Raw genomic sequence first — 17,438 nt, 5'->3', positions numbered from 1 at the left:
CCGTTGCAACTACCACTCCGGAGGTGAAAGGCTTTCCCTGTTGCAGACATAAGCTAGGGGAAAAATAAGAACAACACTAGAGAATACAGCAAAGGCAGCTCATTGAAGTGCAGGGATGCTTTCCCCTGACACCGTTGAGTTAAGGTACAGGATCAGACTGGCTGCAGTCGGCAGGGACCTCTGGGGCCATGTGGTTGCTCAGGACCACATCGAGGCAGCAACACAGCTTCTGGTTCTCTATTTCTGTGTGCCACAAACACACTTCTGAAGGTAATTGTTCAGACCTTCCAATGGGAGCATAAGGAGTCTGTTTTGGAATGCATAGCCAATCTTAAGAATAACATTACCTACATTCCAGCAATCAATTATAATCTCCAAATTTAACGTAGCATTCTAGTAATTAATCTCTCTTCCATTTAACACTTATTTTTCTGCAGCACTCAAACCGACACTGGATAGATCATGTTCACTGAACAGAACTGATATTGCTGAAGCTGATTGGGGGGGGGGGGGGGGTAGGGGTTACTATTTGTCTGCTGAAGAATCATACAGGGTTACCGTTAAAGTTTAAAGTAAAAAATGCAAGAACTGGGCATAAACCTCACGGAATAACCTGGTGCACACCAGTTTATATTATTACATATTAGGAACCGTATAAAGAAAAAAAACAGCCATTAGAACAGTTTCTAACTTTTATCATCTTTTTGGGTGACATTACTGAGCCAAAACACTGCAATTATAAACATTTAATTTCCATTTCTTAAATGCAATTAAGATGTCTAATTCAACTGTTTTTATATTACAGTAGCTTTTCACATAAATAGTACAGATATGCACTGCTCTTGACAGGCACACAGTTACAAAAGCAGCTCTCTTGTATTTAGTTTGCTCTCTGTGTGGTGGGTTTTGTATGAAAAGCATTCTCAATTTCTAAGCATGGTACAATTTTAATTCTTAATGCGTTAGTACAACAGTGCATTGGAAAAGTACTGAGCTTCTACAAAAAAGCTTTACAATTTTAAAACAGATTTTTTTTTTTATTTAAACAAGCATAGGCAATTCTTATATTTCCACAACAAGATAAATATCCCAATTAAGCTAACAGCTCATCCTACAGCGTGCCATAGTGATGGGGAAAGGGCTAACATTAGTGTTATTTACAGACACGTCCAATATTAACCCAGTATGAAAATTTAAAACATGTTCAAGTGTGCAATTAAATTTGTGTTATTTTTTTTTTCAGTCAGTTGGATTTCTTGCAGAAAATCATCTACGACTCATGTACATTAAGCTGGGATGACTTCTCAGACTCCTCATAAGCACAATCTTTAGGACAAAATGTTTATGGGGCTGGGGGAAGGAAGTGGCTAGAACTTACTCTTCATAAAGAAAAAAGTATTTTTAAATTGGTAGGTGTCTTTGGACAAGTGAAATTTAATCACACAAACTGGCTAGATGTCAAAACCCCTAATTAAAGGAATTTTAGGATTTTACAAGTTGGAATTCAGATAAAATGCTCTCATGAGGAAAGATTCACTCCAAGTCAGTATTATACAATGAGGTACCACTCAAAAAGTGGCCATAAAGGAAGTGACTTCTTTGCCCATCACTATTACACTAGCTGCTCGGCCATGAATTCAGATCTCATTTAGACAACACTCTCTCTGTTACCAGACGCTAAGACTGCTCTGCGACAAATGGGACAAGTGGAATTTTCTGATAACCAGCGATCGATGCAGTGGACATGATACTCGTGAGAACAAGGCAGTTTCCGAAGCTTGTTGCCTTCGGTGTATTCCGTAATACACACGCTACAGGTTTTCAGAGCATCGCTCTCACCAAAATTCCTCATGGCTAGGTTGTCAATTTGTTCTTTGGTGAGTCCTCTTGGTTGGTCATCATCATCTTCATTTAGTAGGAAAAATTGTGCTAGGCTAAGGAATGGGAGAGAACCACTTTCTTCAAACGTGACCGATCCTCTTGTATTCCGACCTTCCCGCCTGGCACCAGATGTTGAACCACCTTCATTACCACCTTCGTACACCTCCCCTGAGCTAACATCCGTACTTTCATTGCCTGAACTACCACCACCTCCGTTCTGCGGCTCGGAAGCATCCACGTTCTGATTTGGAGCAGGGCCACTAGGATCTGCATCACTATCACTATACATAAAGTAACTCAGCTCTCCGAAGCCTGTCATTATCTGCCTCAGCATAGTCTGAATAGCAACTGATGTAGTCTCGCTCAAGCCTGTGTTTAAGATCCTACGAATAGGAATCCTAATGGTACTGACGTAAGTTCTCACTCCAGCCCGTTCTGAACGTGAAAACGTGCGCCTAAACCCTCCCCGTTCGCTCTCGTAAGTGACCGTGTTGTTAGGGGTCTGGGACCGGGACCGAGTTCTGTTGGCTATGCTGTCCCTTTGCCGATACTCCCCGGGACGAACTCTTCTCACCTGAAGATCGAGCACTATGGTAGGAGGCCTCTGCCCAGGAGTTGCAGACTCACTGGCACCATTAGTTTCTGAAGAACCTGCCGCCTGAGGAGCAGGTCTTGTTTCAGGGGCTGAAAACAGAACTGCGTTTTCACTCGGCACCTCAGTCCCCACTGCATGCTGCCTTAACGTCACATGCTGCCTAGTTCTAGAGCTTCCCTCAGCTTCATTCACCGACGAATGGTCAAGCGTTTGAGATGATGTATTGTGATGAGACCTGCGAGGAGCCTCACTCACTGGATTAATAGGTGACCTACTTCTATCAGTCCTAGCCCGTGTCCTCCGCTGTTCTGGGCTCCTACTTCTCGCTCTCCTCTGCCCTCTAGGAGAAGCTTCCTCAGTCGTTAGCTCCTCTGAAGTGCTCCTTTCTGATCCAGGCTGCCTTACAGACGGTGATTCAGACCTTGGAATTTCAGAGTCACTTTGGCTGTTTTCCAAATCCTCCCCACTGGAAGGCTCTACAGATGGCTCATTCTCAGTTTCCGGATTTGTGTTCCCATTATTACGGTTGACATTTATTTCCAAACTGAATCTGAAGTCACCACTATTTGGGTTAGTCCGGCTCACTGCTCTCCAAGATTGGTTTCCTCGTTGCCCACTTCGTGTAGTATTTCCAGTCTGTCGGACTGAATTAAGCCAGTCTATTATAGAATCTCCATTTGAAACATCTTCTGCGGATTCTGCACCTGCGAAAAAGACAGTGAACTACCAAAATTAGAGCACTTAGCTAACATTGGAGTGATCTTTTCCAAAAACATAAGTGCTTAATTTAAAAAAGCGACAGTTTAGAAGCGCTTAATCCCATCAAGAGCAACTGTAGTTTCACATGTAGCATCACAGTTCTTATCTACCAGAGCTCTGTTAAGGGAGCAGGAGTGGACTTCTTTTTCCTAATATGCACAGACCGGCTGCAGCCATCACACAGCAAACAAGTCTAAGTAACACGCATTATTTATTGTAAATGGAAAGTCTTACTTCATGTGTTAAAACACATCAATATTCTGTGTTTTCCTTTCCAAACAATTAGGGGATCTCACTGAATTGAGACCTATGTTTGTCCTGACCCTTCACTTGGAGATCAGCTGTGCAGCAAACCCATCTTACTAAGGAATGAACCCCAGTGGTAAGCTCCAAGAATCCTCCACCAACCTCTTTAGAGGGGTGATAACAAAACCCATAGAGCACCTTTGGAAGGGAAGAACGGTGAATAAAAACAAAAAGAAGAATTGCCAAAAAGCATCCCCAAAGGGAGCAGACAGGAAAACAATCTTCAAAATAAAGAAAAAGAAACCTAAATGGAACTTTATTCTGATGCAAGTAACAGACACGTTATGGGTGAAATCTGTCCCAAACTGATCTCTGCAGCAGATATCAGACATAACGTTCACTTAGTTTTGAAACAAAGCTCACCTTGCACCTGCCTAGGCTTAACTTGTTCCACTCCTGCACTCAAGTTAAGGTCCGTATGGGGTGCTAAAGTTAAGAGTTTTCACAAATACTGTATATACCTCTATTCTCATCACTGTTTTGCTGTGGCGGACCTTCTTTAACTTGGTGTAGCCTTCTCAGCAACTCTTCTTCAGTAATTTCACCTTAGAAAATAAGCAAAATTTTCCAAAAATATTTCCAAATCATATGTATGGCAAGCATTATCAAAAGCTTCTACAGAAGGTACAAGCCACTGTTTTGTCTTTTTTTTTTTCCTCTAATTAAATCCTGCCATAATGAGACTGCCAAGCAGGTTGCTAAGGGGAAGTTCAGACACTTCAGCACCACTCTTCCAAATAAGTTTTGCTGAAGGATCCAACAGTTTCAACCTACTCAAAAAAGACAAGTGTGCTTTCTGGTTCTGCAACCTCTGCAACTCATCAGCAGTTTTCTTCAGCCTATTCCAATTAAATGGCTGTCCAGAGTGGGGAAAAAAAATGATAATGTGTTCACAAGCACGAAAAAAAGTTCAAATTAGTTGAAGTCATGTTTTAGATTATAACTAGTTTCAATTAGGCATCATCCTATAAAGAGTCAATTTAAAGTAATAAGTCGATTAAAAATGGACATAAAAACACCCATGCAGAATCTTGCACCAGATTAATTATCCTAGTTACAAACTCTTAATACCAGCATAAAGTTTTCACACATGCTTAAGGGCAATTTCTTTTCTGTCCCAGAAGTCTAAGGGGCCATAACAGGGTCAACTCTGGATGTTCCCATCAAGTGGTGCGAACAGCAGACTTTAGTATCTGATGAATCCACATTGTCCCAACCACCTCTCCACGGTGGAGCCCTCAATTTTGAGTATGTACAAGGTAGCAAGAAGCTACTCCCTACCACGGAACACAACCGCAGCACATGAACTAAATGGGTGAAGGAGATTGAGGAGAACAGAAAACGACACAGATCAACTACAGGCAATTCCAGTATGATGTATATACATAAGCATATCCTACCTGGTGTTCCTAGCAAATTGTTATCTCTCATCAGCCTGTAGTCCTCTTCGCTCAGGTTGTTTACAAACTGATAGAAAGCTTCTTCTCGATCTAACCGATCTAGCTGACTCTGACGTTGTGCTTCGGATTGATCGATATTTCCTTTATCACTAGAATCTGAGCTCTCCATCTTGACAAATGGAAGAGTATCTAAAAAAGAAAAAAGAAACTCTTCATTCAACTTAGTGAAACACAGCATGATATTTAGATGTTTAACCTGTAGTATATTCTTCATTAAGTTGAGGAGAAAAAGACTTTGCTAATGAATTTTCAGTTAAGATTGGCTGCAAAACGACATGGATCACAACAAAACCATTCTCAAAGCACGAGCGACTTTCAGAACTACAAAGTCTAGAGCCACCACTACTTATATTCAAAGCAGCAAGTACAAACACCATGGAATAGTATCAGTTTACTAAGTGTCCACAACAATCTTTTTGCCGTAAAATACTCCTAATACTGCAACTGCCTCATGAATCCCAAAGCCATGCCTTACAGTGCCATACAACAGCGTAGCATGAGGCACAAACCATACGTGATTATACTAACTCTAAAAGAGTACTCTAAAAGAGATTAAACATTCATCACTCCTTCTTTCCCTGCACTATGGTAAAGAAAGCAGAAATCAATCTAATTTACTGCCAATTAAGAGAAACACCCTCTTCAACATCCAAGTGAGTTTTAACAGAATGAAGGGATTTAAATAAATGAGTCTGAAGATGCTACAGAACACTATATATGAAAAAAGAAGAGATGGGGCTATTAGTATCCTCCAAAATGAAAAAGCAGTTGTAAAATCAGCTCTGTAGCTGTAAGTCAAGAGAAGAATTTGCTTGCAAGTTTCAGTAATTAGTGAATTGCTGATGTTGATGACTAATACATTTCCAGGACAAAACTCCACCATGTATACCTGCCAGAACTTCTGCTTCGGAGAACTATTTTCTATAATGTGGTTATATTAAAAAAATAAATAAATAAAATAAAGTCTTCTCCTCACATTGTTTTTTATTTGGAAGAGATCCTTCACAGCATCTCAAAAAAAAGAAAATTAATTAATACAGTGTCTATATTTGGTCAAAATTAAAACAAAAGACATGCAAATGCAGGAGACATACTGGCACTAGTTGTGCCATGCAAATATATCAAATGAAGTTAAAATAACTAGTTTCCTTAATCATCATGCCTTGCTACTCACAACATCAAGAATTTTCCTGTATAACTGGTAGAATCTAGTTACTCAGAGAGGTGATTAGCAAGCTAATCCTCTGCATGCTAAAAAGCTCTGCAATAATATTCCCCATCAAAAAAATGTTCCTTTCATTTAAACCATGTTGCATGTGACATGGAAGAATAAAGCTCTTTGCTTCTTGCTGGAAAGTTTCCAACACTCAGACATCTGTCTAGTGCAAAAAGCATCTTTTTTTGGTTTGTCAGCACAGCTGTCAAGTCAGGACTGCCCACAGTTGACACCAGTGCTGCATGATCTCTGACTGGAGTTTATTTCGGCTGCTGTTGTGAAAATTAAAGTGAGCTGACAACCTCTGTGTGGCAGTAGGAAATTCCACAGGATAGGACATCCCACTATTGCAGGCTTGCAGATGATAGAAATAGCCACTCCAGTCCTCATTCTGACACAGTAAAACTTGTTTTAGGTTAGTCATGTTAAAACACAAATGACCTGTTGGCCCTCCGTGTTACAGGTGTGGAAGGCTACTGGGATTTGTTTCCATGAGAATCAGCAAGCAGCAGCAATCTGCGGGGTTACCACTGCTCCAGACGGAAGGCCAGCAGCTGTCCCTGCATTGCTACATCTCTGGTGCAACCCGAAGACTGCATGGCCAGTCTGAAGACTCGCATGTGACACGCTGTCAAGTAAACCCACTCACAGGGGAAGTTGCACAACGGTTCCAGCAGGTACGTCCCACTCGGACTGGGCTCAGTTATGAAATCAGTGTGCCCTTCAAACCTCAGGCACATACTTCCAACGAGAACGGAGCCTGCTTGAAACCTGACAGCTTTTTACACGCTTTCTGCAACACAGTTATGACCCCCAACTAACTTCAAGACATATCCAATTGAAGGAAAATACCAGAAAGACAAAGCTGCTGCTTTTTACAAGAGACACCTGAATAATATCCCAAGTAGAACAAGACTTGATTCCAAAATAAAGCCCAGGAAGATGCATTAGCTTTGGGAAATGCTCTAACCAGCATTTTCTTTTTTTCCATGAGACTGACGACAGTGAAGCAAAGTTGACAGCACAATTAGGAAAATCAGGGAATGCAGTAACGCTAAGGGACGGGGGCAGCATAAAGCTGTTTGTAAAATATTTTCCTCAGAATGGTTGCTACCTTGATTTTTACTGAGCTTAAAACACATGTTCTTCACAAACTGCAACATTAGCAGATTTGTAGGCACTAGGCTAATTCAACAACAGGTTTTAAAAGAGTGCATTATGTATACAAAGTCTGACATTTGGTTACTGCTTATGCTTTGAAATTTTCCTTTTGACTGCAAACTCCAGTGCTCGCGGGCACCTTGGCTATCTAACACCTACTTGACAGCAAGACTTTTGCCCACGTCATTTCAGAAGATGTAGAGGACACTGCTCTTGGTCAGGAAGAAAGGCAGAGGCAAAACAAGTGAAGTTGAGAAAAATAACCTCTTCTTTACCAACAGACTGATGCACGCTTCAATAGCTGACTCTTTAGGAATGCTGAAACTACAGCGAAGTCAGTCTTACTTATTTCCAGGCTTGCTCCCCTCTCCTCCTCTTTCAGCTTTCAACTGTGAAGTCAGCTGCTGGTCAAGACTGCGAAGACATCATGGCTAAGAAAAAGCCTCAGATCTGGGATCTCAGCACAAATCCCACTTGCAGGGTTCCCGTGGTGGCAGTGCTGCTCCGTTTTTGATGCGGTGGAGGGTCACACAAATAACTTGGGAACCCTTCCCTCATTCGGGGGATTCAGGCTTCTGCTCTCAGCTCACACACTGCAGCAAATTATGACTGGCTTAAGGAAGCTGACTGCAGCAACACAGGGAAACCTGACGAGGGAAAAGCTACAGGTATACTATTAAGTTACAAAAGAATACCCAACATTTGATTATCTAATAAGCAGGTGCGCTTCAACCCTGTTTCTCTTTCTCCTAGTGGTTTCGTTCAACTCAAAGTAAGACTTTGTTCTTACTCATGTGAAAAGATTCAGAATTTCCTTATTTAGTGTTCTTCCCTGTCAGCACTGAGTTGACAAAGGGTGGGGAAGGTCACGTCTGTGAGTAGGAAGTTCAGATCTGTCAATTACTGCCAGCTTCAGCCGGGATATCCAGTAATGAAAATCTTTTTTTTTTTTCCCTACAGGAAACAGGAAAAAAAAAATCACCTGAAGGCTGCCCAAAACAAGGTATTGTACTGAATCACAGCTAGAATAAACTACTTTTTCTTAAAAAAATAAATAAATGAAGGGAAATATTCTTCAGCAGCTGAAGATCCAGATATTTTCCTGTGAATACCACAGTGAATTCTTAATTGGTGTTCCCATCCTTTGACGAGTCAGCAAAGGATCTTCCCGCAGTTATGCTCCAACGATCTCAGAGCTCTCAGAGCACAGCTGCCTAGCTGCCTCTCCACCGCTGCTACAGACTGCGGCAGCAAGAACAGCAAGCCCCAAGCAGGTAGCAATACTTAATTTTATTCAAGAGGATGTAATATGCGCTCGTGGATAGGGATGATTTACCAATCCTAGATGTTCCTTACGGTACACAGTACCAGAAATATCTTACCTTTTCCCACATGCCAATTCATGAGTGTGTAAACAGAAGCCAGTCAGGAATTTACAGTCATTAAAAGAAAAGGAGTGGGACAGCAGGCAGTAATAAAACACTCGTGTTGTCCCTTTATCTTTGCCAGTAACACTGGGCGTCTCCGGAGCGCTTAGCACTGACAGACTAGAGAATTCTTCCCCCAAAAGTACTGATGGAACAGAAGTCCCAGTGCTAAATTGCTAAAATTCAAAAATGGTTCCTATTTCCTGACATCAGTTACCTGTATTAACACCAGAACACTAACTTAGCCGGCATTCTTGAAGACACGAAACCTTAACGTTATAATCTTCATCAGATTTACGAGGCAAGCCTTAAATTTTAAGAAGAGAAAGGCACTTAGCTGATGTGCAGAAACAAATGAGATGCTTACGAGCCGGCTGTGCAGCCAAGGTCTCTCAAACTCCCCCCATCGAGGCGCTGCTGGCGGCTCAACGTTACGTGCGAAGGCGGAGCGCCCCGAGTGTTCGAACGTTTCCTGAATTACCTCACGGCCCAGCAACATAATTAATACCTTGGTATACACAGAAAGGATGATGGCAATATGAATAAGTGTCTCATAGATGCGCTCAGCAAAAGGCTAATTTCTCATTTATGATTCATAACCTCAGCTTAATTAGGTACTTCAGCCAGCAGAGCACCTTGCCTACTCCTAGGCTGCAGGAATTGTCAAACCCTTTGAGTAAAAGCAGCGACTCAGTGGTGGAAGCTGCACCACTTGGTATTTCTGGTTTGGGCTCGTTTCGGGTTAGCTATTCTCTCCCCTCTTTCACCGAACACACCTCAGAGATGTTTTAGCTGCGTGGCTCTCCTGCAGAGCTGCCTGCTCAGCGCTCTTTCCCCCAGCTCTGACATCCCGCCCCGTTGGGCAGGACGGGCCCCAGGCAGCTGTGTGACTGCGGGCTCTTCGGGCACAAACAGGACCGACCTAACGGGCAGCACCGATTCCCCCGGCCCGTGTTCGATCCGACTACCAGGCTTTCCTAGAAGACTCATGAGTGGAGAAATCCTTTCCATGCTTGTCAGCGCACAACTTCTCAATAACCAAAGGCAGAAAGAACAGGAACTACATATTCATCTTAAATATTTCATCTCTCCAGACTGTGAGCTCAAAAGCAGAAGCACAAAACTGTCAGTGAATCCTATCATTAAGGAAAGGAGATACCATGAAACAGTGAAATCAAACAGCTATTTGCATTGTACATGGAGCTTCGTTGCATCAATGTTTTTTTTGTCTTTCTGGGTAGCTACACAAGTCTTCCTTGGTGATTAGGCTGAAGGCTATGACAGCGTAGGTACAATTACCTAATCTACATCTCAGAAGTGGTAACAAGGAACTTTTCTACCTTTCAAAACTGCAGCATGAATTTTGGACGCACTCCTTTTCCTGCTACTCTTGCTTTCTGATTGTCTGATGAACAACAGCTCTCCACAACTTCAAGATTTCTGATTAAACTTACCACAAATCCTAAACACACAAGAACTCTGCGTCCTCCTGGCCTCAAAAAATACCATGGAGCGTGCCCCACTTGTGGAAAGCGGGAAGAAGCTTGTCTTCTGAGAAGTATATCATGTAAACCGCAATGAAATTCAGTGCTGACTTAATACAGAGAGTTGGACACGGATTCAGCCAATTCACTGCCCCAGAAGGTTTCAAAGCAAAGTCCATACAGCAGGACATCACTCTGAACGTACATTTTAACTAACAGAAAGCAAATGAATGCTCATTCAGCACAGCTGCAGAAAATTCCACAGAACAAAAAAAAAAAACACAATGAAAACATTTCAACAGAACATGCTGATAGGAAGAGGCAAACATTTGCCCATCTTACTGTATCGATTCCCACCTCAGAGAGATCTAGGCACAGAAACGAAACAATTCATTACAGGCTTCCAGATCACCTTCTGGGTATGAAGGGTGGGACTCAGCAATTCCAGAACACTGAGCATGGGGAATGAAGACGGAAGTGAGAAGATGGAACACGGCAACAGTCACCAAAATAAGAGCTTCAGGCTTCATCCTCTGCACTTATCAGCACAGCATTTTTCGCACAGACGTTGAAAACAAAATTCAGACAGCACTTCCTTTTGGGCCCAAATTCGGAGGGTACCCCAGAAGAGAAAGTTCAGCCTCCACAAGGTACCACGACTTTCCAGCTCTGGGAGAAGACAGTTGTGAGGCTCTTCTCCCCCAGCAGCAGGCTTCCTGCTGGCTCAGCACGCAGAAAGCTCGAAGGAAGCAGCGATGCTGCACGCCCGTACCCAGCGCTGCCACGGAAAGCCAGCGGCATGAGCAGGGCTGCCAAGTAAGGAAGTTGTGCCCACAAAACCGAAGGCCATCACGCTTTGATTTCTGCGGAAGGAGAACTTCTGGTCAGGGGAAGCACCAAGGCAGTCGCACTGACTTAGAAGCCCAGCTCTACGTTTTTACTCTCACTTTCTGCACAAAGCTGCTGCCAACGCAGCTTCTACTAAAAGGCCAAGAAAACAGTGCCGATCGCTGCAAATACACCCCCCAGCGACTCCGATGCGAGGACTTTTTGTTATTGCTGCTGCCTGGCACCCAACAAATATCAAAGGGGAAAATTTCAGCAAAATCTAAGCGAATTTCAATACCTATCCTAGGACTGTAGCTCCATTTCTGACGACAAACTAAGGCAGGCAAGCTCAAGCACTCTAACAAGATTATGTGCACATACATCTTGCATGTTGAAATTAAGGCTGCTCTAAGTGAAATGCTTTTAAGTTACTAAATTAGAAGCAAGTGAGCGCGCCCTGAGTTCTCCGACATATTCAATTATCCTGAGATGGTTTTATGAGGCTGCACAACTCCGCAGACCTCCTTCAGTAAAAAGCTGGGCTCCAGCACTGCAGAGCAGCAGCAAGACACTAACAAGGCCCTCGTTAATGACAACGCGAGGGAGGTGCAGCCTTGTGTGGTTCTTATGACCTGATCTGCAACCAGGAATTTGCAGAAAAGCAGAACTGAGGCTGCGTGACACTTCTGGCTGCCCCTACTCACCACACAACGACCCTGCCTCTAAGTTCTTATGCTACTGCTCTGTTCAGAGGCGTTGGTTTTGAGATGCACAAGACCATCATAAAAATATCCTGAGTTTTGCTTTATCTCTTGAAGACCAAGTTTCTCAGGCTAAAGAGTTGATAAGCTCTCCTCAAGACTAAGATTAGGGCTCAAGAACTCGGATAAATACCCAACAATCTTGCTTGGATTCAGAGATGTTTTAGTACACGGAAACAGAAAGCTCTATAAAAAAAATGGAAAAGCCTAGTAACCTGTTAAGCTGGACTCAAACGGAACCTTTAGGCTCATGTAAATTAAGTCAAAACATTGAGCTACAGCAGTAAAAAAAGAAATTACAACACCTCCGCTGCAATTAGAGGCATTCTACCAAGATCAAGGAACTTATTTTGATACATTTCCATAGGGATGAGGAATGAAGGGATGAACTAGCCAGGTACATTAACACGCGGGTGTTTAAGGAAATATTTCCATCGCGGGATCACATTACTCATTCCCCTAAAAATACTGAAACAGACAAAAAGACACGTAATAGAGACCAGATACTTGTAGCACTGTTTCCAGCACACCTTGGTATGTCCATGTATTCAGGAAGATGGGAAATAAATACGATACAGATGTCAGCCACTACGTGCTCAACAAGCTCCAGTGCGCTTTTTCAGTGACAAACGTTTCTGTAGCACGAACTGTCATGTTTTAGTCGTGCAACATAACAATAACCCCTGAATTTTATAATCTGTGGAATGCTTTCCACTTGTTAGCAGGAGGGGAGACAAAATCCCAAGCCATAATTTGTTTAATACCAAAATGGTCAATCTGTAGAGGAAATCCACTCAATTCAAGTGCTAGTTGACCACCACAACAAAACTAAGCATCAAACTCTTAATTAAGATAATTAACCACCTAAGAAGCAGTCAGCTATTCTTTATAAAAAACGTGGTCAAGTCACTGCAGTTAGCATTCAGGGACAAGTAGGTATCGGGACTCCTTTAGCATCTCGATGACAACTTCCAGCCTGAAACCAGGCACCACTGCCAGCCTGGGCAGGGAAACACCTCAGCCGTGTGACTGCACTGCTGGGCACGGCACAGTCTGAGTTCCTGTTTACAAGCCCCTCCTGATTATCGTTGTGACAAATTGAGAAACAAACAAAAATATTAAAAAAAAAAAAAAAAACACAGTATTTTTGCTGTGAAACCCTTTGTTGAGCTCCTTCTCCCACATGCTAGAATCAAAACAAATAATGAACCTTAAAATCTACACGTTACACCCGCTTGACATTGCTCCTCCATTACGGCAGGCCACCGAGGATGAAGAAACACACAACTGCACTTGCCAATAGTTTTGAGGCGTGGTAAACAGAAACCCTGAACGTCAACAAACAGCGTTTAAAAAAAAAAAAAAAAAAAAAAAAAAAAAGAAGGAAGAATCTGCTCAGAAAACCAAGGCAACAGAGCAAAGGTAAGGCGGCTAACGTGCCAACAGGGCCGGCACCGCCAACACCACAGACCCCAGCAGCCCCCAAACCGCTGGAGACCCTCAGGAGGGACACGAGGAGCCCCCTGCCCCGTCCCCCTCCTCCCCCCAGCCCACGCCAGGCCCAGCCCCAGCCCCAGCCCCAGGCCCCGCTGCTGCCGGGCTGGGGCTGCCCAGCGAGGCCCCGAGCAGCGCCCGCAGCCGCCCCCCCCCAGCCAGGGGCCGCCCGTCCCCTCCCCCTCTCCCATTTTGGCCGTTAAAGGCCTGAAGGGGAAGGGTTGGGGGGTGGGGGGGGGGCCACGGGCCCTGCGGGGCTCCTGAGGCGCTCCCCGCCGCGGGCCATTTTGGGCGGCCGCCCGCCGGCCTCCCGCACTCACCGCCCGCCCGAGCTCTCGCTGCGCTGCTCTCCCCGGGCTCTCCCCGGGCTCCCCTCCCCTCCGCCGCCGCCGCCGCCGCGGGCTCGGTCGCGGCTCAGCCCCGTCGCCGAGCTCCGTGTGGCCGCCGCCCGCCGCTCCCCTCAGGCGGCCATTTTGTGCTCCATTGTTACCAAGGAACGGGGGGACCGGAAGCGGCCGCCGAACGGCGGAAGTGAAGGAGCGCCCCCCCCCCACCCCATCCCGCCCCGCGCATGCGCCCACTGCGCCTCCCGGGACGGGGCAAAGGGGGGCGCTCACCAACGAGAGGAGCTCGGAGGACCGCCCGGGAGGGTAGAGCGGCCCCGTGCTGAGGGGGGGGCGCCGCCATTTTGAAGAGGGGCAAAGGCTGGGGGGGGGGGGGCGGTGAGGCGATGGCTGCCCCCTGCCCGCCGCCCTCTGCCCCCTGCCCGCCGCCCCCCGGCTCGGTGCAGCCCCAGGCGGAGCCGTTCACGTTCGTGGTGGGCATTTTTAGTGTCCCCACAGCAGCCTGGTGGCACGGGGGCCATTTCACGCCCCCTCACAGCGCCAGGGCAGAGGGGCCAGCCCTTGAGGCGGGCAGTGCCCGGCGTTCCCAAGCTGCTTCTTACTCTCTGAGGAAAAAAAAATGAGCAGCAGGGCTGATAAAGGCCGTCCTCACGCTGTAGGTGTAGCAGGGTTTCCCCTCACCTCACTCAGGCTACGCTACACGAAGCAAAGGCTGGCCTGGTGTCACGCGTTAAAAGTCGCTCCTGATGCCACAGAAAGGCTAAATGTGAACATAATTAATCAAACGCCGCGTTCCCGTGGTCCGTAAGCCTGCTGCTAGGTTAAATAGATCCGGAGTTGCACTTGCTGAAGCTGGATTCCTCCAGGATCAGCACATCGCCCTCGTGAGAGGCTGGCGGAGCAGCAGAATCAGAAATCGATAGGACACAGCAGGAAGAAAACTGTAGCTGAAAAGAAATAGGAGAGAAAAAAACAAACTATGAGCTCATTTTGGAACCCAAGGGGCTGGAGTGTCACTCTGAGTACTAGCACGGGTTTAAGGAAAGGGAGAGGTTAAGGCTTTGCAGAGAGCAGAAGGGATTCCGTCAGAAGTTTGATAAGATCCCGTTTTACTGACTCAAAAGTATCTCCTGAAAAGGCCATGAGGAATAGTAAAACCAACTTCCATGAGCGTGGTCTTTATTTTTGAGCAAGAACCAGAACACAGAGGAAGAGCATCTTTGTGAGGGTTGATGTGGTTTCAGCAGGACCACGGGAGACCTTTGGTTCTCCTCTTGGTACCTCACTGCTAACAGTAGTGAGACTGCTGTCAAGTTGAGGGGTGGGCAGCAGACAAAGGCTGTTGAAACTTAAATCACAGAATCACAGAATCACAGAATTTCTAGGTTGGAAGAGACCTCAAGGTCATCGAGTCCAACCTCCAACCTAACGCTAACAGCCCTCCACTAAACCATATCCCTAAGCTCTACATCTAAACGTCTTTTGAAGACTTCCAGGGATGGTGACTCCACCACTTCCCTGGGCAGCCTGTTCCAATGTCTAACAACCCTTTCAGTGAAGAAATTCTTCCTAACATCTAACCTAAAACTCCCCTGGCTCAACTTAAGCCCATTCCCCCTCGTCCTGTCACCAGGCACGTGGGAGAACAGGCCAACCCCCACCTCGCTACAGCCTCCCTTGAGGTACCTATAGAGAGCGATAAGGTCACCCCTGAGCCTCCTCTTCTCCAGGCTGAACAAGCCCAGCTCCCTCAGCCGCTCCTCGTAGGACTTGTTCTCCAGGCCCCTCACCAGCTTCGTCGCCCTTCTCTGCACCCGCTCAAGCACCTCGATGTCCTTCTTGTAGCGAGGGGCCCAAAACTGAACACAGTACTCGAGGTGCGGCCTCACCAGAGCTGAGTACAGGGGGACGATCACCTCCCTCGCCCTGCTGGTCACGCTGTTCCTGATACAAGCCAGGATGCCGTTGGCCTTCTTGGCCACCTGAGCACACTGCTGGCTCATATTCAGCTGACTATCCACCATCACTCCCAGGTCCTTCTCTGCCTGGCAGCTCTCCAACCATTCCTCTCCCAGTCTGTAGCTCTGCTTGGGGTTATTGCGCCCCAGGTGCAGGACCCGGCACTTGGCCTTGTTGAACTTCATGCAGTTGACCTCAGCCCATCGGTGCAGCCTATCCAGATCCTCCTGCAGGGCTTTCCTACCCTCGAGCAGATCGACACACGCACCTAACTTGGTGTCATCTGCAAACTTACTGAGGGTGCACTCAATGCCCTCGTCCAGATCATCAATGAAGATATTAAAGAGGACCGGCCCCAGCACCGAGCCCTGGGGGACGCCACTAGTGACTGGCCTCCAACTGGACTTGGCTCCATTCACCACGACTCTTTGGGCCCGGCTATCCAGCCAGTTTCTAACCCAGCGAAGCGTGCGCCAGTCCAAGCCAAGAGCAGCCAGTTTCTTGAGGAGAATGCTGTGGGAGACGGTGTCAAAAGCCTTGCTGAAGTCAAGGTAGACCACATCCACAGCCTTTCCCTCATCTACCCAGCGCGTCACTCTGTCATAGAAGGAGATCAGGTTCGTCAAGCAGGACCTGCCTTTCATAAAGCCATGCTGACTGGGCCTGATCGCCTGCTTCCCCTGCAATTGCTGCATGATGACTCTCAGGAGGATCTGCTCCATGAGCTTTCCTGGCACTGAGGTCAAACTGACAGGCCTGTAGTTTCCCGGGTCTGCCCTCCGGCCCTTCTTGTAGATGGGCGTCACGTTTGCTAGCCGCCAGTCGATTGGAACCTCCCCTGATAGCCAGGACTGTTGATAAATGATGGAAAGCGGCTTGGCCAGCTCTTGTGCCAGTTCCCTCAGTACCCTTGGGTGGATCCCATCCGGCCCCATCGACTTGTGCACATCTAAGTGCCGTAGCAGGTCACCAACCAGTTCTTCATGGATAATGAGGGCCACATCCTGCTCCCCATCGCCTTCCACCAGCTCAGGGTACTGAGTATCCAGAGAACATCCGGTATTGCCGCTAAAGACTGAGGCAAAGAAGGCATTGAGCACCTCCGCCTTTTCCTCATCTCTTGTAACTAAGTTTCCCCCCGCATCCAGTAAAGGATGGAGATTCTCCTTAGTCCTCCTTTTTGTGTTGATGTATTTATAGAAACGTTTTTTGTTATCTTTAACGGCAGTAGCCAGATTGAGCTCCAGATGAGCTTTGGCCTTCCTAATTTTGTCCCTGCACAGCCTCGCTACTTCTTTAAAGTCCTCCTTAGTGGCCTGCCCACTTTTCCAAAGCTTATAAACCCTCTTTTTCCTCCTAAGATCAAGCCACAATTCTCTGTTGAGCCAGGCCGGTCTTCTTCCCCGCCAGCTCGTCTTTGGGCACGTGGGGACAGACCGTTCCTGCGCCATTAAGACTTCCCTCTTGAAGAGCGCCCAGCCTTCCTGGACCCCTCTGCCCTTCAGAACCACCTCCCAAGGGACTCCACCAACCAGTGTCCTGAGCAGCTCAAAGTCAGCCCTTCGAAAGTCCAATACAGCGGTTTTACTGGTCCCCTTCCTGGCCTCGCCAAGAATAGTGAACTCCACCATTGCGTGGTCACTCTGCCCAAGACAGCTCCCGACGATCACGTCCTCCACCAGTCCTTCTCTGTTTGTGAAGAGAAGGTCTAGCGGGGCACCACCCCTGGTAGGTTCACTAACCAGCTGCGTCAGGAAGCTATC

The 17,438-nt window shown here is 46.4% G+C and overlaps 1 protein-coding gene across 1 annotated transcript; it reads right to left on the bottom strand.

Moving 5' to 3' along the window:
* Positions 1–674: 674 nt before the first annotated feature.
* Positions 675–13,867, bottom strand: RLIM (ring finger protein, LIM domain interacting). The gene is made up of 4 exons (XM_084294024.1): positions 13,693–13,867; positions 4,942–5,130; positions 4,003–4,086; positions 675–3,180 (listed from the first exon to the last, which is right to left on the bottom strand). Exons 2-4 carry the CDS (start codon positions 5,108–5,110, stop codon positions 1,649–1,651), a joined length of 1,785 nt encoding a protein of 594 aa, XP_084150150.1. The 5' UTR covers positions 5,111–5,130; positions 13,693–13,867; the 3' UTR covers positions 675–1,648.
* Between the last annotated feature and the right edge of the window lie 3,571 nt (positions 13,868–17,438).

Source organism: Netta rufina (assembly GCF_964035555.1).
Source record: "Netta rufina genome assembly, chromosome: 12".
NCBI classification, from domain to species: Eukaryota; Metazoa; Chordata; class Aves; order Anseriformes; family Anatidae; genus Netta; species Netta rufina.
This window is presented reverse-complemented; position numbering and strand designations above follow the sequence as displayed.

Bases quoted from the DNA above. Each gene is read 5' to 3' on its own strand.
- RLIM (XM_084294024.1), bottom strand. From the start codon at position 5,110: ATGGAGAGCTCAGATTCTAGTGATAAAGGAAATATCGATCAATCCGAA. The intron at 4,087-4,941 runs GTAGGATATGCT...TTATTTTCTAAG, and splicing joins CAATTTGCTAGGAACACCAG to GTGAAATTACTGAAGAAGAG. The intron at 3,181-4,002 runs GTATATACAGTA...TCTTTTTCGCAG, and splicing joins AAACAGTGATGAGAATAGAG to GTGCAGAATCCGCAGAAGAT.